This window comes from Pelodiscus sinensis, chromosome 15 (genome assembly GCF_052426305.1).
Source record: "Pelodiscus sinensis isolate ZL-2025 chromosome 15, ASM5242630v1, whole genome shotgun sequence".
Taxonomy (NCBI): Eukaryota; Metazoa; Chordata; order Testudines; family Trionychidae; genus Pelodiscus; species Pelodiscus sinensis.
This window is the reverse complement of record NC_143066.1, coordinates 2,638,984-2,665,589: the sequence shown is the minus strand read 5'-3', so window position 1 is coordinate 2,665,589 and position 26,606 is coordinate 2,638,984. Positions and strand designations below refer to the sequence as shown.

Here is a 26,606-nt window from a genome sequence, read left to right as displayed (position 1 = left end):
CTATGAACCGTGACTGAGTACAACACTGGAGTATTTAACCACACAGAATTCTTGTTATATGGCAGCAAGGTCACATCCTCTTAGACTAGGCTGACGCCGATGTCACTCAAGTGATTTCTGTAGTGTGAGTGTACCCTGAATGTATTCTCTCTTTGGGAATGGATCACATGTTACTAAGTAAGAGACTGAGCTGTTGTGAACCACTTATCTACACCTGCAGCTCTTGACAGTGAAACTGTTCCCTGGGGAAGTCCTAAAGGGTGGATGGGCGCAAGGAACTTCCACTTCCTGCTTACACCTCTCAGTGCAGGGACAGCTCAGGCTCACAATCCCTGAGCTTAGAAGAACACAAGAATGATTCATATGCAGCAAAAACTACCTGGAAGGAAAAGGGCCGTGTCTTTGCCTTCATGCACAGCTCTGCTGAGCTGGATTCTCCATCTGAAGAAATGCAACAATGTGCAAATTTCCCCTACATGACTGGATGCTGAGAGATAGGGATTGTAACTCCTGAGATAGCTCCATCCTCCTCAACAAGGACCTTCTGCCAATCCAAAAGGTGTCATGATTTAGAGTCCTTCCACTATATTACCATTCCACTTAAGGGTGTTAAGGACTAGACGACTATCGAATAAGCAAATGCTTATTGGATAGTCGAGTCGACTAGTCGATTCCCGACCCTTGCTGCCTCTATCAGAAGAGTGGGGGGGGGGGGGGGGGAAGAGAGGGTACTTCAAAGCAGCGTTTCAAAGGGGGCAGTGCCGCACAGCTGATCCAGGGCTCAGATGTGCAGCACTGACCCTCTGAAACACCTCCTTGGCATTTCAAAGCAGGGCCACAAGGCGCTGACCCCTGGCTCCATGCAGCGCAGGGCATAACGAAAGAAGAATAAGATTGTGTCCATGAAAGCTCATGATACTATTTATATATTTTTGTTAGTCTCTAAGGTGCTACAGGACCATTGTTGGTTTTTTAAGTTATTTTAGTTACAGACTAACACGGCTACTCCTCTGAAACCCTTAATCTGGACACATCAGCGGTTACCTGTCAGGTGTTTACTGAAACACTGAAACTTAATGTTGATCAGTATGAAAGAAATACATATTTAAAGAATGCAAAGGTACTACAGTCATTTTAAGTAGTGGGAATAGTTTTAGTTCCAATATTGAAACAACTATTTTAATAAATCTGATTAAAAGATCATTTTCAATAATACTGATACTGAGTTAGACTGTTCTCAGACTGGTTTTGCATCAACCTATTCCACTGATGACAAGAGTGTTAACCCTAAACTACACACTACAATAAGTGAAGGCAGAATCCCAGTCCCTCCTCCTCTTTTCACTGAATTCCTTCTAAAGGAAGTTCTGGGGTAAACAAAACAATATTCATTAAAAAGGTCAATAGTTTTCAATATCGTCAAAGGATTCCTGCCACTAACAAATTCATTTGTGAAGGCAACATTTTTATGAATAAAAGCAGAAGGCACTGATACTATGAGAATGTTCTATTGTAATTATTTTAGTATGCCAAATGATGCATCAAATTCCAGAATATGCCCTTTGGTTAAACAAATGAATACATGTTACTGCAACATTAAGGTGCACCATTATTTGGCATAGCACCAAAGCACATAGTATGCATATACCAGCTAGGCCCTTTGGGCTCGTCCTAGAACACACCTCATCAAATGATGACAGAATAGCCTTTCCTACAGATATGATGCCCTGGTAGAGTCCCAGCAGAATACAAAGCTATCCTTCCCCAAGAGTGAATAATCACAGGGCCAGGCTGCCACAAGGAGGTAAACATGATGAATTTAGCACTGTGATTTAGTGAATACACATACCCATGTTTCAGCCAAATCTTGGCTGGCGCACATTCTCATTGGTATAATAAATAGTAGCCCAATGTCTGAGAGTCTGTAACGCTGAAATGCTGGTGCTGTTGCTGAAATGCTGGTTGTTCCCTCTGGGCGGTCCGTGCTGCATGGGGAGTGTGGGGCCCAAACGGCTGCTTGTGCCGCTTGCTCCCCCACGGCGGCCCGGCTGAGCGGCGCAGAAGTCAGCCGAGCGCCACGGCGGGAGGGGAAGGGGGGCGGGGCAGTGATGTGCGGTGTGACAGCAGCTCCAGGCCCCGCCCCCTGGCCATGAACGTCACCGCCCCACCCCCTTTCGCCTCCCGCCGTGGCGCTTGGCTGACTTCTGCGCCGCTCAGCCAGGTCACCACGTGGAAGCAAGTGGTGCAAGCGGCCGTTTGGGCTCTGCGCTCCCCATGCAGCACAAGGAGTGCAGAGCCCAAATGGCTGTTTGGGCGCCACGGTCCCCCGAGTGACAGGCAGGACGGGGAGGAGAAGAGAAAGAGAGAGACAGAGAGAGAGGCAGGAGGCAGAGGAGAGCTGAGAGAAAGAGGGAGGGAGGCAGTAGGAGGAGGAGAGAGAGAGGGAGAGAGACGGAGCAAGAGACTGGAGGCTCAGGAGAGAAGACCGATGTGGAGGAGAGACCTGAAAATCCCATCTTACGATGGGCTAATTGGCTAATTGGTATAATAATAAGCAAACAAGAAATATGCAGTGTGCAGGATCAAACTGCTCTAATAAACTTTGTGGCTCCTTGCTTCAAGAAATATCCATCTTTGAAATAGTATTCACTGCAGGACAAAGAAGTCTTGACTTCTGCACACTGACAATGAAAGCTAGTGCATGCCACAGAATCTATGGATAAGCCTTTTCCAGAACAATATGATCTCTCTTCACACTTCTGCTCAACTCTCATATTTATAAGCCTAACATCAGTTTCTGGCTACCCTGGCCATGATTACTATTGACTAACGATGCTGTAACTCATCCTGTAAAATAATACTTGCTATAAAAATGTAATGTTAGCCTTCTCTCAACTCACTCGCCCCTAAACTAATTCACAGCAATTGGAAACCATGCAACTGCACTGTTGCTCTTCCTTCTGCCTCACACTTTTCTCTGCTCTCAAATGTCAGTTCCTGTCTAGCCTGCCCCAGATTGTACTGACCAGATCCTACAATTTTTACTCTTCAAGAGCTCCCATGACTCACTTATGCTCTCTGCCAAGTAAATGTCATTTTCTGAGCTCTCCATCTCCAGAATCCCTCCCATTCAGAACCTGGCACAAAACTGCAAGAGGAGAAAAGGCTGTCACGTGATTAGTTGCTGGTCTGAATCAGGGTTCAGGCAAAGGGCCTGTGAAGGGAAACAGTCCTGCTAACAAAAATAGTTTTATTTTAGGCGCTGTGAGGAAGCCTTCCCTCCACCAAATCGAACAGCAGTGCTCACATATTCTCCATCGCTTTCACTTTGGCATATTTTTTATCCTTTTGATTATGTACTTTCTACCTACTTGTAGTTTATATGGGTTTGTTTTAACTACTTTTAAACATTTATTTCTGAGTTAATGTAATGTTTTGAATGACGGACGTTGCTTTATAAATATTTTAATAGATATTCCAACTTGCTCCACTGGTAAGAACAGTAGGAAGAGGCATACAAAAATCACAGGCCTTTGTCACCGACAGTATCACTGGGACATGAGAACTAAGAAGTATACAAAAAAGGATCGGTGGGGCACAGGATATTTAAAATCAGTATGCAATGAAACAGGCCTGATGTGGAGGGCACCATCCAGGTACCCAGGCTTTTGGCCAAGATATACACTGAGATTCTGATACATGGATGCTAAAGAATCCATTGCACATGTAGGCACCGACTGTGTGGCTGCTCCAGAGCTGAAGCTTCCATGGGGAAAAGTGTTGGGTACCGAGCACATACTAGCGGCCAGCTCCTCCCCTTGTACCACCTCCTGCCCACTGAGGAACAGCTGTTCTGTGGCAGGCAGGAGGTTCTGGGGGAGGGACAGAGAGGAACAGCAAGTGCCGGGCACACTTGGAGGAGTGGTGGCATGGAGCAGGAAGAGGCAGGGCAGGAGTGGGGGTTTGGAAGAAGGGGTGGAGTGGGGGCAGGACCTAGGGCAAAACTAGAAGGTCAAGCATCCCTCACCACATTAGAGATTTGGTACCTCTGATGACACATTTAATACCTTTAAAAGGTTTAACCTCAGACATCTCTCCAAATTAAGCTTGAATATTACATTCCATTCTCCTAAACTGTACTTGTAATTTCATCTGGATAAATCTTTTTCTGTTCTCATATTGTCCTGTTGTACAATGTCTCTGTGCTCTGCTGGAAACCTCCTGGATTTCACCCCACAAGGGCTGAATGTTTCTGGGTAAAGTGATCCCTGTGTATAATTTTTGACACATTGTGGGATCCTTCAGGATAAAACTTGCTCGAGAAATTCAAGAGAATTACGTATTTTAAAAATCTCTCTCTGCTTGCAGGTTTTGTTCTGGTCATTGGATTGGTAACTTTCTATCGTATCGGACCCTACACCAACCTGTCCTGGTCTTGCTATCTGAACATTGGGGCCTGCCTCCTGGCCACACTGTCAGCTGCCATCCTCATATGGAACATCCTTCACAGGCGGGAGGACTGCATGGCACCTCGGGTCATTGTCATTAGCCGCACCCTGACTGCTCACTTCCGCCGGGGGCTGGAGAATGACTATGTTGAGTCACCATGCTGAGAGTATGTGCTTGAAAAGGAAGTGTCCTCTGCTGAGACTTGCATTGGAATTCTTTTCTATTAAGTATACACTGTAATTTAAAAGTAAGTGTTTAAGGACATCACAAAGCTCACTTTTTTTTGAAAGAGGCCCTCAATTATTATGTGGATGGGCTCCATCTATCAATCTATATGTATAATACACATAATTATATATATATATATATATATATATATATATATATATATATATATATATATATATATATATATATATATATATATATATATGTTACACACCACCTCTCTTCCTCTACTGTACAGTGGAAAAACATTAGGTCGTCACTACAACAAGCATCCTGACAACTTGTCAGGAGTATGGCAGAGACAGAATGTGTGGTGAGGGGACTGAAAATGGGAAAAGGGCAAAAACTGACTTTACATTCTGTCCTTATTTTGAATGATGTTATCCTGCTCCCTAATGACAACACAAAATGCTCAAAGCCTCAGCTGTGTTCACAACCTGCCTTTGGATCCAATAGAAAGACAGTCTGACAGAGCAGGAAACTTGTCATGGGTGTCAACATTTACAACAGCTCAGTTTAGGCTTAAGTAATGTTTCCTTTACTATGCGCTAAACCCACCCAATTTTTAAGAACATCTAATTTGGCCATAACATTCCTTCCACATTGAAGCATGGCACACAATCTATCATCCCAGAAGCAAGTAGTATAATTATAGACATTTGTAAATTATGGAAGTGCAAAAAAATGAGTGTGTGTTTTCAGATGCTATTTTGTTCTTACAAGCAGGGGCTTTGGGAGTGTTTAAGTTAATTTTGCAGGCAAGCAGAGGTGCCATTAACACTGAAAGAGAGGTACACAGCTAGAACTCCCTACCCACTGTGCTGAAAATGTACTTCATTGTACTTCCCTACCCACTGTACTTCAAATGTACTTACTCTGTGGGTTAATGTGTATGTGAAGAGCTTTTACCATGACCTCCCAATACTCCCAAATATACCATTAACTTATTTTATTGGAAATGGCTACTATAAATGAAAATCCCAAATTACCTTTTCCCAGTAAATCTGCAGACTTGGCTTGCAATTTTCAAACTTTGGCGCCTAAGTCTCAACAGTATTGAGATAACAACATTGGCACATTGGCACCTGAAGCAGACTTGGGAATATATCTGCCACACAAACTCAGATCAGAGCATCCAAGTTAGAGAACTGGGCATTGAAGAATTGATTCTTGCAGGACAGACCCCTCAGTACCAAATACATTGGTGGTAGCTGAAGGTATTCTGCACCTTGCAAGATCAGACCTCTAGTGCATAAGTGACATGATACAGCTCATGTCAACAATTTTCATGTGGTATCAGGAAGCAAACCAGCAAGCCAAAAACTACAGTAGAGAAGTCCCTAAATAAAAGAGCTACAAAAGGACGAGCAGCAAGGAGGAATGTTTTAAAAATTTCTAGTAAAAGATGTTACCATGATCATACTCACTGATAAGACTGAGTGACTGAGCCACAAACATTATAAAATCTCTCATATAATAAGGAACGCAGGCCCCAGTTGCCATGCTGCAGAATTCTGCACCCCAATACACTGCTCTAGACAGTCAAAGCAGAGTTCTATATAGCTGATGAGTTTCTTCTTACACCAGTTTATAAAAAAACCTGAAGTTTGTTTCCATTCCCCTGACATATTTTACAGAAAACTAAGGTATTTTCTAAAAATAATTGTGCTATAATGAATCACAGTTTTTAAAAAATTAAGTATTGGAATATTTAAGACATATTATTTCAGCTAATATTGCAATATCTATATTATAATATGTACATTAAAATTTAAAAATCATGTGGTCAGTAACATTGTAATACTTAGTATTACCATGTTTATTTTAAATGTATAAATAAAATGGTGAATGTTCAATCCCCATTAGACAATATACTGTACTTTGTATTTGAACGGTAAATAATAAGATCAATCATTATCAATCATGTTTTGTCTTTTTAACAAAAGAAAGAATCCACATGGTCAGAATATTTTCTTTGCAAATCTGTCCTTGAAAAGTGATGGCTATCCTTCAGTGACATTTTAAAATGTATGACTTTAATTAGCATTGTATTGAGATAACAAATAATAAGCTGTGCATTTACCCCACACATCTGAATCCAAAGGCCAGGGTTTTCAAACAGATCAAGAAATACAGATGTTTAGTTAAGCCCTGACTTGTGCAGCTGTACCAAATGCCTGAACAACTGCATATTTCAGCTCACATATTAATATTTTCCTAATGTCCATTTTGTAATTAATCGTGATATTCAGGTGATACAGATGATATTATGGTATATTAAATACATCTCCCTGTTATAGGAAGGGAGCCTGAGACATAAGCTCATGTATCCAATGCCTGGTGTGAGGCCTAAAGCCTAAACAAAAGTAGAGGTCAAATTTTGCTGATACAGAGCAAAATGGCAAAAAGTCAGTGTATGCCTGCTTCCAAGCTCTCAGAACCTGGCAAGAACAGGGCTGGTATTGCAAAAACTCCCACAGTCCTAAGAAAGGTTAAACAGGATACACAAAATCACATTCCAGAAGGATGGTACCTCAATAGTCAATATGGTACAAACACCCTTCTTCCCCTCAAAAGATAATGAGAACATACTGACCTCTCAAAGACAAGAGCAGGATGGCAGTGTGATGAATATAGATGCTTTGATCAAATCACCATATACAAGGTAATGGGTGGTAACAAACAACATCGGCAGACAGTAACTGTGTCACAGGGGTAATATGTAACTTGTTTGTATAAGTACATAAAATGGAGTCTCGGAGGGAGTGTCTTTGGCTGACCTAGGGGACAGTGGAAAGTCCCACAACTAACTGAGTTAGCCCATTGAAACAGGCATAAATGCATTAGTGCACCTAAGATTAATGGATCTTGTGATCATTGGCTGGTTTGCTACAGGTCTGCCGGGCCAGCTGTCTGGGACAGCACACAGAGAGAAAACACATAGAGTCAAGACTACCAATTAATAGCATTAAATGTAACATGATCATAGGCACTAAGAGGAAATGCCCAATATCACATGGTCAGCAGTAGTCAAATGAACTTCTATGACCATGTCAGGAACATCCCACCTGCTGTACTGCTAGATACACTAGGTATGTCCCAACATTTCATTGAGCTCAATGAATGACACCACCATGACTGGTACAGTACTGGCCTGCAGAGAAAAAGTTAATATATGACCTAAAGAGTAAAGGTTTCAGCTTGATTAGCGCATGGGCAAAGAGAAGGAAGAAAAATTCAAGACATCTAAAGGGAACAAAACTTCACATAATGTAAGTAAAAATAAGTCCCAGCACTGCACAAGTCATTAAAAATGTTGAGATCCCACCTTTTGATGAGTTTGATGGCTCTGAAGGCCTCATCCATGTCCCCAATGGTTAGATAGAAGCTGAAGTTCAGCATGGCTTCACGGGTAGCTTTGTCACACTCTTCCAGACCAATGAAATCTCTCATGGGCCTTTTAGCAACCAGCTGTGAGAGTTGGACTGAGCCAGATTCCTTCTCAGTTTCTTTCTCAGCTTCCCCTGGCTGCAAGGAAACTTCCATCATTCAAATGCCACACAGGTGTCAACACACTCCCTTGATCTACAAATACAGATTTCTGCAAGATTTTAACCATATGACAGCTTGAAGTCAATAACAAAACTCCCTTCAACTTAAATGAGAGTGAGGTCAAACTCTTATAGCTGTCAAATTAATTAATATTATACAACTTTTCAAAGTGCCTGTGAATATAGGAAAGAGTGTCTCTAAAAATTACTAAAGCACATAAATCATGAGGCGCAACATTTGTATTTCATCAGTTACAGACAAGAGGCTTGTACACTATTAGAGCAAGACCAAAAATAACCATTACAATCAAGATTTACCAATAGTTTCTATAACAACTCCCACATTTCTGAATCTTTCAGGATGAAACTTTCTATGATTGGTCTCTGTCCAATGATGAATTTTTTTTTTACATTAACTATCCAGATCCTCTTATTTTTTAATCATCTTCATCTGAGGAATCCCACTATTAGTAATCAGATTCAAAACCATATTCCACAAAAATGGACCTGAATCTCAGTAAAATTAAAATTACAACTCTACTCAGAGCTATCAGCGAGCAATGTAACTATTCTTCTGAACAAAAAAAGAGGAGTCCCTTCGTTGTGTCACCAGCATCAACGAGTACCATTAGGCTTTAAGAAGGAACTTTACCCTGGTCAAATGCAATGAAACAATTTGGTCTGAGCCAATGTGGATGCTGACCTGCCTCATTCTAACTAATGTGGGCAGTCCCTTCAAGCCATTTTCACTGTCAAGAGAAGAGTAGGGAAAAGTCATATGTTAACTTCTCAGGGAGCTAATCTATAGACTATGCCAGAGCACAGGTAAAGCCACATACAAATGAATAAAACACCTGATGTATCAGACAGACTAAGTAATACAAACCAATAGTACAAACGAGTGTTAGATACAATATGGGGAATTCCTGGATCAGAAGCAAAGACATTACAATGCAGAAGAGACATATGGGCTGAAACTCAGACTAAATAAGGGCATGTCTACACTACAAACTTGAGTCAACCTATGTTAGGTCAACTCAGAGTCACTGTAGTAATTACTGTGGTGGTTTATGACCATTCTACCATGGGCAGTGGGTGAAAGCCCAGCTGGGGAAGGCAGCCGAAGACCCGCCCCTTCCGCCCAATGCCACACTCCTACCCCCAAATCCATACCCTTTCACAACCTTTCTTCCTCCCAACAGTGGAGGTCAGGGGCTGCCATGTGACATGGCCCCAGCCTTTCCTGGCTCCTGGGGAGCTGTGTGGTATGACTGCAGCCTTCCCCAGCCACCAGGGAGCCATGCGGTGCAGTCCCAGCTCCACCCAGACGGCTGGCCCGTGTAGGCAGTTTGGGGAAGACAATGCCTTCCTTTGCCTACATTACCTGCCGCCCATGCACACTACTCTCCTTCTGTTGGCGGGGTGAGTCCTCACCAAGAGCACTTCTACGGACTTAAGAGGGGAAGGGTGGGTGCCCAGGCTCTCAGCTCTGCATGCAGCTCCCTGCTGAGAGCCCGACTGCCCCCTCCCATGGGTTCTTGGCAGGGATCAGTAGCTTGGAGTAGCTGGGATCCCTGCAGGGAATTGGACTCCAGAGTCTAGGCATTACCCAGGGTCCCTTCAGGGAGTGGAGTTTGGTCAACGTTGCAGCCTGGCTCAGAACGTGGAGCCGGGTAGGGGAAACCCTCCCAAGAAGGGCCCCAGGGGGCAGCCCTCCCAGTGGGGAGCCAAGTGGACGCAGCCCAGCCCAGACAGAGGAGTGCTAGGGGGCAGCCCATCTGGGAGGGCACAGCCTAGCTGGGAGCGAGGAGTAGGGATGCTGGGAGCAGCCCCGCTCAGAGCAGGAAAGCAGCTAGCCAGAGCCCAGGGAGCAGCTGAGCTTCAGCTGGAGCCTCCCACCTTCCCCCCGGGTGACAATCCCAGGTGTGAGCCAGACTTGTGTTTTCATGGCTTCAGCATGGAGTAATTAAGTAACCCGCAGGGTTTTTCACAGACACTGAGTCACCCTAACTGCACAGCCCTACATCTTTCATGGAGGCACCCATGGCATTATTATATGTCCATGCAGCAGGACGCTTGCATTGTCTGGAGCAAACTTGTGGTGTGGATGCTGACATCACGTGGTCAATGAAAGCTGCCCAACGTTGACCTAAGTCTGCACTACTGCTTGGCCTAAGCCAGGCTTGTTCTGTTAAATAGACTTTCCCATTTTTAAAATAGCCCTTGGCTCACAAAGCTAAGATATGCTCACTGTGTCAGAAAACAAACAACAAGCAATTTAACCTTTGAGAGAAAGATACTGATCAAAAGAATGAATTGGAGAGGGAAAAGAAGCAGATGAATGAAAACTGTGGATGGGGACAGTTATAGATACTTACAACAGGCTTATAGACATATCCTCTCCGAAACAACAACTAATGGCAGCAACAAACAATACAGAGAGAGAGAGAGAGAGAGAGAGAGAGAGAGAGAGAGAGAGGTGTAAATCAAAGTAAAATATGCACATGGAGCATGAAGAAAAACATGCCTAAGGTGGAAATGGAATGCAGCAGCTTTTTCCTCTTGCAATACATGGAAAGGAAAAACAATTCGATGTAATCCAGATAAAAGCTAGATCTGCAAGGAAAGGTTATTGTAGTCTGTTTATTAGAAACATGCCTGGGTTGCAAAGCTCAGATCTGGATCTAAACTCCCCAAAGTTTGAGATAATCCAGAGGCAGGTATCTTGGGGTATGTCTACACTACCGCGCTAGTTCGAACTATGAGGAGTAACGGTAGTTCGAACTAGGCTTCCTAGTTCGAACTACCTAGTTCGTGCCGCGTGTAGCCGCGCTGCACGGGGTTCGAACCAGCGGGGTTTTAAAAATGGCGGCTCCCCGCTTATGCAAATGAAGCCCGGGAAATTCAAATCCCGGGCTTCATTTGCAAGTGCGGTATGCCTACATTACCCTGCTAGTTCGAACTAGGAGGGTAGTGTAGACATACCCTTGTTTAGTCCCTATTTTTAAGAGATTAGAAACTAACCACAACATTTGGATCCACATCCAAACTTCCCAAAAATTACAGGATGAGTGAGGGGAATTTGCGCCAATTAGGCATTCCACCAATTAGTGGAAATTGAGAGTAGCTTACACCCTTTTGATACTTTGTGGGGACTAAATTCAGACCTAATGTAATCGGTCTGCAGCTCCTAGTTAAGCACCCATTTATGCCAAAGTTAAATTTTATACACAAGAGTATCAGGGATGGTGGAGGCATAAATTAAAGTAGGAACAGGATTCTTTCACATTCTCATTACTTACTGTACCCGATAACTGCCCCATCTCCTTTGCTTGTATATCGCTCACCTTTTGCACATGCATGGAATGTTGCAATAAAAAACTTCAGGCCCAAGCCAGCTGATGCGGGCTAGCATGGCTCAGGCTGCAGGCTTGGAGGGTCTCAGAGCTCAGACTCCAGCCTCAGCCTAAAAGGCTACATTGCAATTTTTAGCCTCACAGTCTGAGCCTCAGGAGTGTTAGTCTGCTGACCTGAGCGCTGAGGTTTGGTGCCAGTGTAGACAGAGTCTTTGTCACAACTTTTGTTGGCACAGTGCCTGGTGACGCCAGCCTCCATGTGGTTGAATTTGGCCTTATGTGCAATGAAAGGTGCCAGCAGGTGGGTGGGGAAGAAGTAACAAAGGATGTCCTCTGTGTGAGCTCTCACCTTTTTTGCAAAGTAATAATGAGGCACTTCGATGCCCAGAAGAGCCTGGTAGGTTGAAGGCAATGGAAAACTGTCTTGAAGCAACAGGCCATGTTCTTCAGTACTGAAGAATGATATAATCAAAACATCTGGCTGAAAGGGGGAAGAAAGGATTATTTTGTTTTCATGGCGCAGTATCCCTTTTTAGCTTTTTTATTTTATTTTCACATGGCAGTTTTCACTTGAACACACACTCCATATACACATCTGCTGGTGAGGGCAGAGCTACAGGCTTCCTCCCTACAGAAAGTGGCCAGTAAATTATTGTACATGTTAGACTAGTTCCTGCTGCAAAGGGCCAGTTCCCTCTGCCTTTTAGTAATTAGCCCTCCTTTCCTAAAAAGGGAAGCCCCTGCCAGCACACTCCTGCACCACAAGTAGCTGTTTTAAAGATCCAAGAAAAGCTTAAAGAAACACTCACATCTACTTTAACCATTATTATTTTTAATCCAGAATTATTCTTAGTGCCATTTTTAAAGCTCAAACAAAGTATTTTGTCTTTTCTCAGGCTTTAACTGTCATTCAGCAACCCAAATAGTGTGGATGCTGATCATTTAACCCAGTGGTCCCCAACATGGTGCCCACGGGCACCCGCCGGGGCATTTATGTGCGCCCGCCGAAACATCTGGGCTGGCCCCACCCCCGGCGCGTGGCACATGCATGGTGCGGGCCCCGGGCGTGTGGCACATGGGCAGCTCCTGCCCCGGGCGCGCAGCACATGCGTGGTGCCAGCCCTGGGCTCAGGGTGCATGGGCGGCCCCCACCCCCGAGTATGCAGTGCATACGTGGCCCCACCCCCAGAAATGTGGTGCGTGAGCGGCTCCGCCCCTGGGCGCCCGGCAGCCACGAAAGTTTGGGGACCACTGATTTAACCTTTTGTCTGTATAACAATATCTGGATGTCAATAACCCTCCCTGTAGATTTGAAGAACGATATTTATTTGTTTACTATTGCTGCTCAGCAGTGGCAGAAGCTCAGAGATCGCTTTGGGTTATCACTACAACATCAAAGACATTTGCTAATTCAGCGAAGAACTTAAGCACATACTTAACTTGAAGCATCTAGTTCCAACAGAAGTCAGTGGAACCACTCCCATGTTTACAATTAAGGGCAGGTTTAAATGTTTTGATGAATAGGAGGCCTTAAATTGTAAATTATTTGGCCCTTTTCTGCGTCCTTATGTTTAAAGACTCAAAGTTATTTAAAAGCCAAACATTTTGTTCTGCTGCTTCTTCATATTAGAAATATCAAGTTTTCATGTCTTTCTCTTTGCTGGGGGGCCTTGTCAAGGTCTCCAGAGGTCTAGAATTTATTGTAGTGCCACGCAAGACTGCAATTTAAATTTCACATATCATTTTCCCACTAATAAAATAATCCAAAGATTCTCCCAGGTAAGATTTTCCCAAAGATCACCCAGGTAAGAGAAATGCAAGGACCTGATCTTTGTGATCTGGAGAGGGCAGGATTAAGCATGGATCTGGATCCTGGAAGGGGCAACATGGACCTACATAGTAATCCAAGCGAAAAGTGTAGGGACCCCCACCTGAGAGCAAAGGTGGAGGAAGTATTGTGGAGCAGTGAGGTCAGGAGTGCTGCAAGCACATTAGCAAGGAAAAGCCTTAGATTTATTTGACTAGCTCTCTGGTAAGATTAAACATGAACAACATTTAATGTTAATGCACCACTTTAAAAAATAAATTAAAAAAATAAGCAGAGAAGAGCCATTTTTGGGAAGTAAAATCAAGAGATGTCAAGGCTGTCTCAAAGAAGCAGTACAGAGGACTTTTTTTTTTGGTACTTTGCAGTTCAACTTTAACTGAAGGGCTCCTACCATTCTAACTAAATGTACCTTGATACTAGAGAAGGACTCAAGACAGAAAATTTGGACCCATGTTCCACAATGGAATGGTGTTTCAGAGCTGGGATTTGGGGTCTAACCCACTGATAAACAGACCTCACTAGCACAATTCTAATCCAGATCAAGGCTTGCATTTTGAATAGCTCCAAATTTCAGATACAGGCAGTCCCCGACTTACGCGGATCCGACTTATGTCGGATCCGCACTTACGAACGGGGCTTTCTCACCCCAGAGGTCGAGGTGGTGGATTGCTACCTGCGAGCTCCGGGGCGAGAAAGCCCCGTTCGTAAGCTGCTCCGGTGCCCCTGGTCTGCTGGAGACCATCTCCAGCAGACCAGGGGCACCGGGCGGGTTCCCGCGCTTCTGAGGCTTTGCCAGAGCAAAGCCTCAGAAGCGCGGGGAACTGCTGCTGCTGCGGCTTCAGTCCCAGTGCCTGTGGTCTGCTGGGGACCGTCCCCAGCAGACCACAGGCACCGGGACTGAAGCCGCAACAGTGGCGGGGTCCCGCGCCTCTGAGACTTTGCCAGAGCAAAGCCTCAGAGGCGCGGCACCCCGCGGCCGCTGCGGCTCTGCTCCCCGTGTCCCTGGTCTGCTGGGGGGGCGGAGGGGGGCGCAGCTAGTGTGCCCCCCCCCCCCCAGCAGACCAGGCTTTTGTTTTGGACCCTGGGGCAGAGCAGCTGGGGCGCTGCCAATTGGTCCTGCAGCGCCGCTCTGGGCACTACTGGACCAACCCGGCAGCACCCCAGCTGCTCTGCCCCAGGTCCTGATTCAGCCGCTGCTGGTCAGTTTCAGCAGTGGCTGAATCAGGACGCCTGGGGCAGAGCAGCTGGGGTGCTGCCGGGTTGGTCCAGTAGCGCCGAGGAGCGGCGCTACTGGAGCAACCCAGCAGCACCCCAGCTGCTCTGCCCCAGGCGTCCCCAAGTCAGCCGCTGCTGAAACTGACCAGCGCTGACTACAGGAAGCCTGAGGCAGAGTTGCTCTGCCCCAGGCTTCCTGGAATCAGCTGCTGATCAGTTTCAGCAGCAGCTGACTTGGGGACAGTTGAATCTGTATGTAAGTCAGAACTGACGGTCAGTTTCAGCAGCGGCTGAATCTGGACGCCAGTTCCGACTTACATACAGATTCAACTTAAGAACAAACCTACAGTCCCTATCTTGTATGTAACCCGGGGACTGCCTGTATTGGTTCAGACACACTTCTACCTGCGAGACTGAGATTTTTTAAATTATTATTATTTTTTTTTCCTTTCCCTGTTTGAGTGAGGCTTTAGAGAGGGAGTTCTCCAGGTAGAGGAGAAGCAGATACAGGAGTCTTGAGGGAAGTGGGTGTTGTGTTTTGGGGCTTTCTTGCTGTGTGCTGAGCTTGTGTTTGTGAGTGAGGGTTGGTGTATGTTCTTTTTTGTTTTTTGTTTATTTATTTATTTTCCCCTGTGTTTGAGAGTGAGGCTTTTTTTTTCCCACCTCCCCTCTGCCCCCCCCTTTGATGGAGTTTGTGCTGTGATTGGCAGATGGAAACTTGGATTCCTTAAGGATCCCTTCCATGGTTTTGTTCAATATCTTTATAAATGATCTGGATGAGGGGATGGATTGCACCCTCAGCAAGTTTGCGGATGACACTAAGCTGGGGGGAGAGGTAGATACGCTTAAGGGCAGAGATAGGGTACAGAATGACTTAGACAAATTGGAGGATTGGGCCACAAGAAATCTGATGAGGTTCAACAAGGACAAGTGTAGAGTCCTGCACTTGGGACGGAAGAATCCCAAGCATAGTTACAGGCTGGGGGCCAACCAGTTAAGTAGTAGTTCTGCAGAAAAGGACCTGGGGCTTACAGTGGATGAGAAGCTAGATATGAGTCAACAGTGTGCCCTTGTAGTCAAGAAGGCTAATGGCATATTAGGTTGCATTAAGAGGAGCATTGCCAGCAGATCCAGAGATGTCATTATTCCCCTTTATTCGGCTTTGGTGAGGCCGCATCTGGAGTATTGTGTCCAGTTCTGGGCCCCCCACTACAAAAAGGATGTGGACGCATTGGGGAGGGTCCAGCGGAGGGCAACCAAAATGATTAGAGGGCTGGAGCACATGACCTATGAGGAGAGGCTGAGGGACTTGGGTCTGTTTAGTCTGCAGAAGCTAAGAGTGAGGGGGGATTTGATAGCAGCCTTCAACTTCCTGAAGGGAGGTTCCAAAGAGGATGGAGAAAGGCTGTTCTCAGTAGTGACAGATGGCAGAACAAGGAACAATGGTCTCAAGTTGTGGTGGGAGAGGTCCAGGTTGGATATTAGGAAAAACTATTTCACTAGGAGGGTGGTGAAGCACTGGGCTGGGTTCCCTAGGGAAGTAGTGGAGTCTCCATCCCTAGAGGTGTTTAAGTCTCGGCTTGACAAAGCCCTGGCCGGGTTGATTTAGTTGGAATTGGTCCTGCCTAGAGCAGGGGGCTGGACTTGATGACCTTCTGAGGTCTCTTCCAGTTCTATGATTCTATGATTTAGATTCCTTCACAATCATTTCCCTTCCCTTCTTACTTTGTAACTTGCCACGTTTTTCATGCTTTTACTCAGCCAATACTAGTGGAAACACCCTACAGATATGCAGTAAAGAGCAGCAGTGGAGCCTTCTGCAAATCCTCCAGAAATCCTCCCCCTCTCCACGAATCTCATGATAAAAATCAGTTTCTTCGAATTTCTGTGGGAATAAACAAAACTACAATATCCTGGGCTTTCAGCATCCCCCAGAAGCACAAACTTACTGTTTATTTAGCCATCCTCATCACTGCTCAGCATGGGGAAAAGAGAGGGGATTAATCCCTATAATCTCTGCTGCCCCTTCCAAAATAGTCCTTCCTCTCTAGCGTATCTCACTGTCCAGATCTACTTTCCTGTGGCAAGTAGGAGTTGGCCATACGGATCCCAGCCCAGGCACCCTATGGACAGTAGCTGTCTGTAATGTTTTCTGAACCAGCTGTGTGACAGCTATGATTTCCTGGGCCATTTCCCCACAGCCTCTCCCCAGCACCTTCTTTATCCTTCCTGCAGGACCTTCCTCTGGTACCTGATAGCATTTGTCACTGCCAGTCCTTCCGCAGTGCCTTCTTATCTACGCAAAAGCTTATCGGATAGTCCACTAGTCCCTCGACTAGCTGACTTAAAAGCCAGTTCCCCCTAGCACCATCTCTGCGAGGGGCAGGCGGCTAGTGGGGACCAGGAGTGAGCCCTGGGGTCCAGGATCTGGTACCTAGTCCCAGATGCATCTCTGCTTTTTAAATGTCTTAAGAGATCACTCCCCATTTATTGACTAATCGAAAATCCATCCACTTGTCGATTAATTGATTAAATTAAATGTAACATCCCTTGCTCCTTGTGCACACTGAAATCAAGGGAAATCTTTTTAACCAGTCCTAGCCGGTTCTTAGTTGGCTCCTGATTAGCCTGTGTTAATTGGTTCTAGCAAGTTCCTGGTTGACTCCAAGTGATATGATTGCTCCGGAGTAGCCCTTTTTAGTTGACCCATGGAAAAGGGACCTGTTTAATCTGGGGCTTTTACCTTATACTTGCCTTTTACCACTCACCTGTAGCCATATGACCTGATACTGTCACAATAGCTTAAAGAAAAAACATTTGAAACTGCCCAGGAGATGTTCCTATTTCCTCACAATGAGTTCTAATATGTGCAGCATAAAACCTACTGCTCACAAAAAAACGTATTAAGGCCAAAACAAGTTACAAGTACTGGGCACTTAAAAGTTTATTTGGCTACTGCTTTCTGTGCACGGGGTCATAGTACCTAAACAGATAAGTGAAGGCCAGAACCAATAGTTCATTTCTGGGATAAAAATAAATCAAAACAGAGCAAGAGAAAAATCATACTGTGCTTTCTGAGCTCTCGGTCATCTGCTGCTTGTCTGGAAACTGCAGGTTTGATTCAAGGAGCGCTTCGCACACAAAAAGTCTTGGTTCACTCTGGTCCCAGAAGTGACTAACAGGGATGCAATTGTGCAGTTCTGGATGCTCAGTGGCACTCCTGCAAGATCAACGGGAGGACAAATATGTAAAAAACCAGTGGAACATGTCCCAGGCCACTTATTCAATTCATTACCATAAATAAGGAATGAAACATACCATGAGATAGCCCAAACTATCATCACATATATAAAATAAATGTTTAAAAGTTTTCTAATATTGTGCTCAAGATACAATAAACTCTGGCCTGAGGGCCACATCTCGGCATGGAAATTATATGGAGAGCTATGAATGCTCACAAAATTGAGCACTCAGGTGTAGAAGGGGATGATGGCTCCTGCTGGGGGTTCTTGGAACCAGACAGAACTTGTTCAGGGTAGGTGGGATTGGGTTCTAAGTCCCCCCCAACTGTGTATGAGGCCCGGGGCCATCTGGGGCACAGATATTGCTGGGGTGTCAGAGGGGTTTTGCTCGTGAGGCTTCAGGCAGGCAGCTGAAGAGCTCTATGGGACTGGTTTGTGGCCTGTTTGGGAAGGTCTCCAGTCTGGGGCTGTAAGGTGCCCCGAATCTGAGCAATTCGCCCTGAGTGGACGCCCTCAGCTGTGCCCAGACCCGGCCCAGTCCGTCACACTCCGGGAGGAAGCAAAGGGTTGGGATGCGGCAAGGGGTAAGGGCACTGGCTGAGGAAATATTTTTCTCCTCTACTGGTGCCACCAGAATGAAAGGGGGAAGTGAAGGATTTAGAACAAAGCAAAAAGACACCTTAACACCTCTCTCCACAGTCTAACTCAGTGTTTCTCAACCAGTGGTGCGAGTACCCTTAAGTGTACTCGAGAGAAGTCTGGGGGGTACATCAACAACTGAAATTTGGAGAAAACTGAATATTTGTGGTAAGTTTTACAGCGTTTCATTATTTTTGTACTTTTTATACCTAAAAATTTCATCATCTGCCTGGCTACGATTAAGTTGTTTAAACAAATGTGTTGCAATGGTAGAAAAAAATTGTGTGTGTCTGAAAACTGTAGGTACTACTGGTACTTTTCATTTTATTTTTTTTTAAAGGGGGTGCTTATAATTTTTTTTAAAGGGGTACTTTATTAAAAAGAAAGGTTGAGAAGCACTGGTCTAACTCATGACAATTAATCCCCAGAGTTAAAAACAAGATTATGGTTTATGTACAAAATTGGGAGGTTTTAGATATTACTACCACAGCTTTTAAACTTTATGTATCAAATTTTACCATTGAAATATGTGAATCTGAGGGGTGGAGGATTGCAATTTTTTGGTGCACTCGCCATTCTTAATCTTGCAAAAGAATCCTGACAAAAGGTTGAAACCTGAATGGCTCCTGCCACACTGGGCTGCACCTGAAAAACCTGCAATAGAACCACTGGGAGAGATTTTGTTGCCTTTAGGAGGATGGAAAAGGGAAAGCAGAGTGAGTTATATTATTAATTATTATTATTGTTATTACTTTTTTAATCATATGATGCTGACACTCATTTCAGGATTCTACACACCAAAAGCATATATGGCAGATGATGCCAATGTGTTTTCTCCACTTGCACATCATCTGACACAGATCCCCCAGTTTTAAAGTAACCTCTGCCAGGCTGAGCAGATTGGGTTGCCAGATGGTTTAACCAAAAATATTGAATACCCCTACCCCCCAAAAAAAACATCGGGGAAAAAATTCTGAGGAAAAAAGAAGGGAGAGACCAAAGTTGTTGAGCAAATAATAAAAAAAAGAAGACCCCGAGAGTTATTAAGCAATAAAATAAAATAAAATAAAATAAAATGCATGGCCCCTTTAAGAAATGCTTTTGAGGCTTTTTGGCCCTAACAGGGTGCCGGCGGCCGTCTGCCACCTTGACTTCCTGCTCCAGACCAGACAGCTCCCCTGCGAAACCAGGCAAGCACCCGGGATTTTTGCCTCCTGGCTGGGAAAAAAAAATCAGAAAATACCGGACATTTTAGGACATTTCAGGTGTTCAGTATTTTCTGAATTTTTTTTACCGGACAGGAGGCGAAAATAGCGGCCTGTCTGGGTCCATGCCGGACACCTGGCAGCCCTAGGAGCAGAATGCTACAGTTTAAAGCTTCTACCATCTTCAAATTTGCCCTGTTGCTGTCTTTATCTGGATGACTAACCAAAACCTAACAGACCCCAAACCTGCCTTTTCTGCTCCCACAAATACACTGGGCACTCCTGGGAACCTCTCATTTTTCAGTGCTTATGTCAATACTTGCATGCCTGTCTGTAATATCTACAGGAAGGATTGCTAAGGCAGAAGCCTGCCCTTCAAAAGTAGTTTGGCATAAACAAAGAACCACAAGGTATATTTCTGTATGGAGAAATAGAAATTTGGACCAGTATGATTTCACCATATTCTGAGCCTCATTCTTGGTTCACTACATGCCACTGCTTTGAGATCAAATTTCAAGCTTATTATTTATTACTACATGGTATAGTTTGTAAATCAAAACATCCAATCTAAACAGCTATAAAGACATGCATTTCATGGAAGTGAAATGAAAACATTTTGATGAGCAATCCAGTGATCCCTATAAGCTGCAAGGTAGCACAGCTTCACAGGGCTGATCAATCACCTGTGAAGCTATGCTGCCGCACAGCTTAGAAGGAACACTGCAAGTTCCTTTCCTACCCTCTAGACCAGTGTTCGCCAACCTTTTAACACCCAAGATCACTTTTTAAATGACAGAACAAGCCAAGATCTACCGCCCCGCCCCTTTCTTGAAGCCCCGCCTCTTCCTCTCTATACTCCTCCTCCTCTCCACCACTTGCTATCCCCAACCCTTATACTGCTGCTTTTTTTTTCCAATTCTTCTGTAGGAAGAGATTTTTCCAACATTTGGCCTATCTAGACTGGACCAAATGTCAGAAAAACCACTTCTTTTGGAAGATCTCTTATTCCTCGTGGAAAGAGGAGTATAGGGGTTACCAAAAGAGCACATTTGCTCTTCCACTAAAAAAAGCAGAAGAACAAACGCATCCCTGGATGCAGAAGTGTTTTTCTGGGATATTTCCAGAATCCTGAAAAACTCCTGCAGTCTAGCCGGACCCTCGCTGGGCTGAGGCAGGATGTGTAGGCTCTAGGTGGGAATGAGGGATTTGAGTGTGGGAAGGGGTGAGAGGTGCAAGCTCTGGGAGGAAATCTGGATGCAGGAGGAGGTGGAGAAGGGGACGCTGGCTCGGGGAGGGGGCTTCAGGCCGGGCAGTGTTGGGGTCAGAAGTAGGGTTGGGGTACTAAGCAAGCCACAGTCTTGTGAATATGAGGGTTCAGGAATTTGGATTAGGGTATGTGAGGGGCTCATGACAGAGTTTTCCAGTGTATGATAGGTTCAGATGGAGGGTCTGGGGGAAGGGGGAGTGCAGGAGTGTTATGTTGCTGAGACCAGATGGGGGCTTGGCCCCAATTGGAGGTTTGTTGGCCAGGCTTCATTTTCAAATAAAATACTATGTCAAACACAAAAAGTTTCTGCATTGTCTTTATTTCTGAGAAGGGCAGGGAACCTGTTCTGAGTCAGGGGTCACTGTCTCACAGAAAAGTCAGTTGGGGCCACACAAGTGAGATGCAAAATAAAAACTCCTCCAAAACCCCCACAAGACTCACTAATGTGGCCCCAACTGTGTTGGTGGGAGCAGGGGACATGGTATTGGTGAAGGGTTCCAGGGGGTACCAGGACAAGGTGCTGGGTAGGGTACCAATGGGTGCTGGGGCAGAGGACAGGGTGCTTGTAGGTGCTGGGGCAGGAGACTGGGTGCCAGGGCAGGGGACAGGGTGCTGGGGCAAGGGCCTGGGGCAGAGGACAGGGTGTCAGTGGAGGCAAGGGACAGGGTGCCGGGGTGGGGACAGGGTGCCGGCAGGGGCAGGAGCCAGGATGCCAGTTGGAGCAGAGTGCCAGTGGGAACAGGGGGCAGGGTGTTGGCTGGGGCAGGGAATCCTCTGCACGTGCCTTCCCCGCTCCCCCCAGAGGAAGGAAGATCCGGCAAGAGCCTCCTCCTGGGACCCCCCTTCCCCACAGAGAAGGGGAGCCCCGGAGCATGCCTTCCTTCCCCTCTCCCCCTCCCCAGGAAGGAAGCCCTAGTGCACACTTCTCCCCGAGACTCCTTCCTCCTCCCCGGCGCACGCTTCCCCTCTGGACTCTTACCTCCTCCCCCGCAGAGGAAGGGGGCCCCGGTGCGTGCCTCCCTGCCCCTCCCCCCCCAAGCCCCAGCACACGCCTTCCTCCGGGACTTCTACCTCCTCCCAGCGCGCCAGAGTGCTGGAGGAGGGGAGCTGGCAGCGCACTTCCCGAAACCCTGGAAGTGGCGCGCAGCTGCTGGACTTCACTCTACCCCGCAGGAAGCCTACACTACCTCCATTTTGAGAGGTAGGTAGTGGGGCTTCTTGGGGGTGGGGGGAATTGGAGGGGCCCCGAACGCCTCGCGACTGACTGGTTGAGCCCTCCCGATCGACCAGTCGATCGCGATCGACGGGTTGGTGACCACAGCTCTAGAGTCTGCTTGGGGAAGTGGATGAGCCCCTACAGATTCAGCATAACTATCCTGAGGATCCAATGTGTATGACCCAAATCACTAATATCACTATAACGTCTGTGCATGCAATCTTTACAACACTCCTCACCACTGTAAACTTGGGCAACAAGAATGTAGAAGTCCGATTCTTGTGTCAAAATAAAACGTGAATGTTCTAAACATTAGTCAACCATAACAAGGATCGATCTGGTTAGCAACAAAATGTCCCACTCAAAGGCAGTAAAAGCAAGCCTCAATAAATGTATCTCAATGGCTCGATGTCAGGATGGCGGTCGGTTTCTAGCGGAGTGCCCCAAGGTTCGGTTCTAGGACCGGTTTTGTTCAATATCTTTATTAATGATCTGGATGAGGGGATGGATTGCACCCTCAGCAAGTTTGCGGATGACACTAAGCTGGAGGGAGAGGTAGATACGCTTAAGGGCAGAGATAGGGTACAGAATGACTTAGACAAATTGGAGGATTGGGCCACAAGAAATCTGATGAGGTTCAACAAGGACAAGTGTAGAGTCCTGCACTTGGGACGGAAGAATCCCAAGCATAGTTACAAGCTGGGGACCAACCGGTTAAGTAGTAGTTCTGCAGAAAAGGACCTGGGGGTTACAGTGGATGAGAAGCTAGATATGAGTCAACAGTGTGCCCTTGTAGCCAAGAAGGCTAATGGCATATTAGGTTGCATTAAGAGGAGCATTGCCAGCAGATCCAGAGATGTCATCATTCCCCTTTATTCGGCTTTGGTGAGGCCGCATCTGGAGTATTGTGTCCAGTTCTGGGCCCCCCACTATAAAAAGGATGTGGACGCATTGGAGAGGGTCCAGGGAAGGGCAACCAAAATGATTAGGGGGCTGGAGCATATGACCTACGAGGAGAGGCTGAGGGACTTGGGTCTGTTTAGTCTGCAGAAGCGAAGAGTGAGGGGGGATTTGATAGCAGCCTTCAACTTCCTGAAGGGAGGTTCCAAAGAGGATGGAGAGAGGCTGTTCTCAGTGGTGACAGATGGCAGAACAAGGAGCAATGGTCTCAAGTTGTGGTGGGAGAGGTCCAGGTTGGATATTAGGAAAAACTATTTCACTAGGAGGGTGGTGAAGCACTGGGATGGGTTACCTAGGGAAGTAGTGGAGTCTCCATCCCTAGAGGTGTTTAAGTCTCGGCTTGACAAAGCCCTGGCCGGGTTGATTTAGTTGGAATTGGTCCTGCCTAGAGCAGGGGGCTGGACTTGATAGCCTTCTGAGGTCTCTTCCAGTTCTATGATTCTATGATACATATGGTTTTGCCCGAATTTAAGTAAAATCAGTTAAAAATATACTGAAATCAGAGAAATCCCGAGTTTGTGCAGCATTCTTCCAGCATTAAAGAAAGGCTTCCTACCCAAGGCCAGCTCGAGCCATTCCTGCATCCCGGGCAGCGGGCGCGTGACGCATGCGTGGCCCCAGCGCGCTGCGCACCTTACAGCTACCATCAGGCGCCACGCGCCCGGGGCCCGCGCGGCACCCCTTAGAGCTGCCATCAGGTGCCCCTCATAGGTTGGCGTCCCGGGCAGCTGCCCGGCTAACCCCCCCTTAATCCGGCTCTGCTCCTACCATAAAGCCACAAGCCAGAATTTCCAAAGCGAAGTTTTCTTACCTTCCAGGCTCTTGTCCAGTGTAGAAGGACACAGGTCCACCGTTCCCTCGTCCACCCTTGAAATCAAAGAGTGTGACTGTGTCCATTTCAACATCATAGAAACAGATCTTAGAGTCAAGACTCTCATCAGCCTATGGAAGGGGAAAAGAGAAGGAGTTGGAACCATCAATAGAAGAGACCAGCACGGTTAAATTCAGCTGCCTATAAAGCCCAGCCAGCAGCATAGGAGCCAGCCAACTCCCGAAACAAGGGAGTCTCAGCAGGGAAACTGAAACAAACTGGTTTTGTTTGGTTGGTTTCTAGGGTTCTTTTTTGCCTCCTTCACAGTAGTTCAGCAGAGAAGGCTACAATGGCAGCAGTGATCATGAACCAAGGAATGGAAGAGAGAGTGAAGATGACTGGATATGGAAGTTGTGGGAATGTAAAATATTCTAGAGTGGGTATCAGAAAGGTGCTTTGTATTTAGGAAGTGCCACCTGATGAAGAGTTAGATCTGAGAGGCTGATCACCAAAGCTGATCTGGAGAACAGAAAGCTGTTACCTGCCAGGAGTTAAGATATGGAATATGGTCCTCAGACAGAAGAGGATCCTAATGGGAGCAGAATAGACTCCAATGATTGTCTTTCGTGTGGGAACAAATAATACTGCTAGATTCCCACTCAAACACGTCAAGGAAAACTATACTAAGCTGGGGAATATGCTGAAAGAAATGGAGGCTCAGGTGATCTCCAGAAGGATTCTATCTGTCCCTAGAAGAGCAAAGACAAGACAAGATTATCATGAACAACAGATGGGATCAAGCAATGGTGCTATAAATAGGACTTTGGGATATTACACTACTGGGAGGCATTCACGGACAGAGGACTGTTCTCATAGGATGGAGCTGGTTGACAACTGATTAAAAGAGCTTTAAACTAGGAATTTGTGGAGATGGGAGATGCTCACGTAATCTCCAACCTGATTCTAACACTGAGAGAAGAAAATCAAATAAAAGAGAATACAGCAATGGAGAAATGGAGAAAGGAACAACAGAGGGTGGAGAATAGATGACAGAAGGAAAGACAGTGCCAATAACAATTGCAGGAACAGTTAAATGTACAGTGCTGACAGTAAAATGACTGTTACCTAATCAGGTGAGGAATCTGGTTGAAATAAAGCAGAAACCTGAAAGATGTCTGTTCATCAATGCAAAGCACTAGACGTACTGGTGCAGTAAATTAAATCAGATATCACAGGGTTAATGGAAACGACAGACAGCAGCTGTGACTGGAAGACAGATTTTGAAGAATATGCGCTCTTCAGGGAAGACAGAATAAGGTGATGGAGTAGAATTCTATATTAATGATGAGGAAGAATGTAAAGAAATTAGAAGTGATGGAATGGATCAAATGAAATCTGTTTAGGTCAAAATCAATTTGGGGAGAAAAGTAATAGAGGTTGCACTAGGATAGTGCTTGGATCTGCTACAAACCCCCAGGACACGATTTGGATATGAACAGAGACTAGGGAAGCGAATGGCTTATTGGTTCCGGTTAACCAGTGGGGGCTGGAGCAGCACCCCACGTGCAGCTTCAGCCTCGCAATGACCATCATGAGCAGAGGGCACTGCAGCCCAGCTGGAGCAGCCCCTGTCCAGGGAGGAGGGACCACACTAGTCCCGGCCGTGGTGGGCCCCCCAACCAGTTCCCCTTTAATTGGTTAACCAGTTAAACATTATGTTTCATTGGTTAACCAATTAAACGGGATTTTACATCCCTAAAAGAGGCCTTTAATAATTTTAATGAAATAAAAACTCCTGGGAATTGTGATTATGGGAGACTTTCATTTCAAAGATATAGATTGGATGACAAGTGTTACTAGCAAATATAGGACCAGTTAGCAGTTCTGATTAACCAGTAAGGGCTGGAGCAGCTCCCCAACCACCCTCAGCAGGGGCTGCTTCAGCAGGCAGGCCAGAGCAGCCCTTGTCTGTGTCAGGCCCGCCCAACCTTCCCCCCGCAGGTAACAGACTGGCTCCCTGGGAGTTGGGGTCAGCAGCCCTTGTTGGCTCCGCTCCTGGGGAGGTGGCTTCACTGCAGCTCTGCAGTATAAAGCATATTTGTGTTATGCTGCAGAGCTCACAGTGTGTGTAACCATGTAACTATTATGATTTTTAGTAGTTCCACGGGTACATTTTTAAACCACTTTTTACATCCCGGCTGTGTCTACACTGGGCCACTTATTCCGGAAAATCAGCCGCTTTTCCAGAATAAGCTGCGAGCTGTCTACACTGGCCCTTGAATTTCCGGAAAAGCAACGATGCTCTACTGTACAAAATCAGCCGCTATTCCGGAAAAACTATTCTGCTCCCGCTCGGGCATAAGTCCTTATTCCGGAACACTGTTCCGGAAAAGGGCCAGTGTAGACAGCTCAGTAGTCTTTTCCGGAAAAAAGCCCCGATCGCGAAAATGGTGATCGGGGCTCTTTTCTGGAAAAGTGCGTCTACATTGGCCACAGATGCTTTTCCAGAAAAAGGGTTTTTCCGGAAAAGCAGCCTGCCAATGTAGACGCTCCTTTTCCGGAAAAACTGAAAACGGAATAGTATTCTGTTTTAAGCATTTCCGGAAATTCATGCCAGTGTAGACACAGCCCCTTAGAAT

General features: G+C 45.9%; 2 protein-coding genes across 6 annotated transcripts in view; one reads left to right on the top strand and one right to left on the bottom strand.

The window, feature by feature from the left end:
- TMEM204 (transmembrane protein 204) overlaps positions 1-5,863 on the top strand; it is a 50,012-nt gene extending 44,149 nt beyond the window's left edge. Inside the window, exon 3 of the mRNA XM_006130026.3 lies at positions 4,369-5,863. Coding sequence (XP_006130088.1) covers positions 4,369-4,613 — 245 coding nt within the window. The 3' untranslated portion in view covers positions 4,614-5,863. The remainder of the gene's footprint in view (positions 1-4,368) is intronic.
- Positions 1-26,606, bottom strand: part of IFT140 (intraflagellar transport 140) — a 214,143-nt gene that overhangs the window by 87,633 nt on the left and 99,904 nt on the right. For all 5 annotated transcript variants that reach the window (XM_075898985.2, XM_075898987.2, XM_075898984.2 and 2 more), the window contains exons 15-18: positions 23,968-24,098; positions 17,694-17,847; positions 11,934-12,065; positions 8,006-8,205 (exon numbers count right to left, since the gene is read on the bottom strand). In XM_075898985.2, coding sequence (XP_075755100.2) covers positions 8,006-8,205; positions 11,934-12,065; positions 17,694-17,847; positions 23,968-24,098 — 617 coding nt within the window. The remainder of the gene's footprint in view (positions 1-8,005; positions 8,206-11,933; positions 12,066-17,693; positions 17,848-23,967; positions 24,099-26,606) is intronic.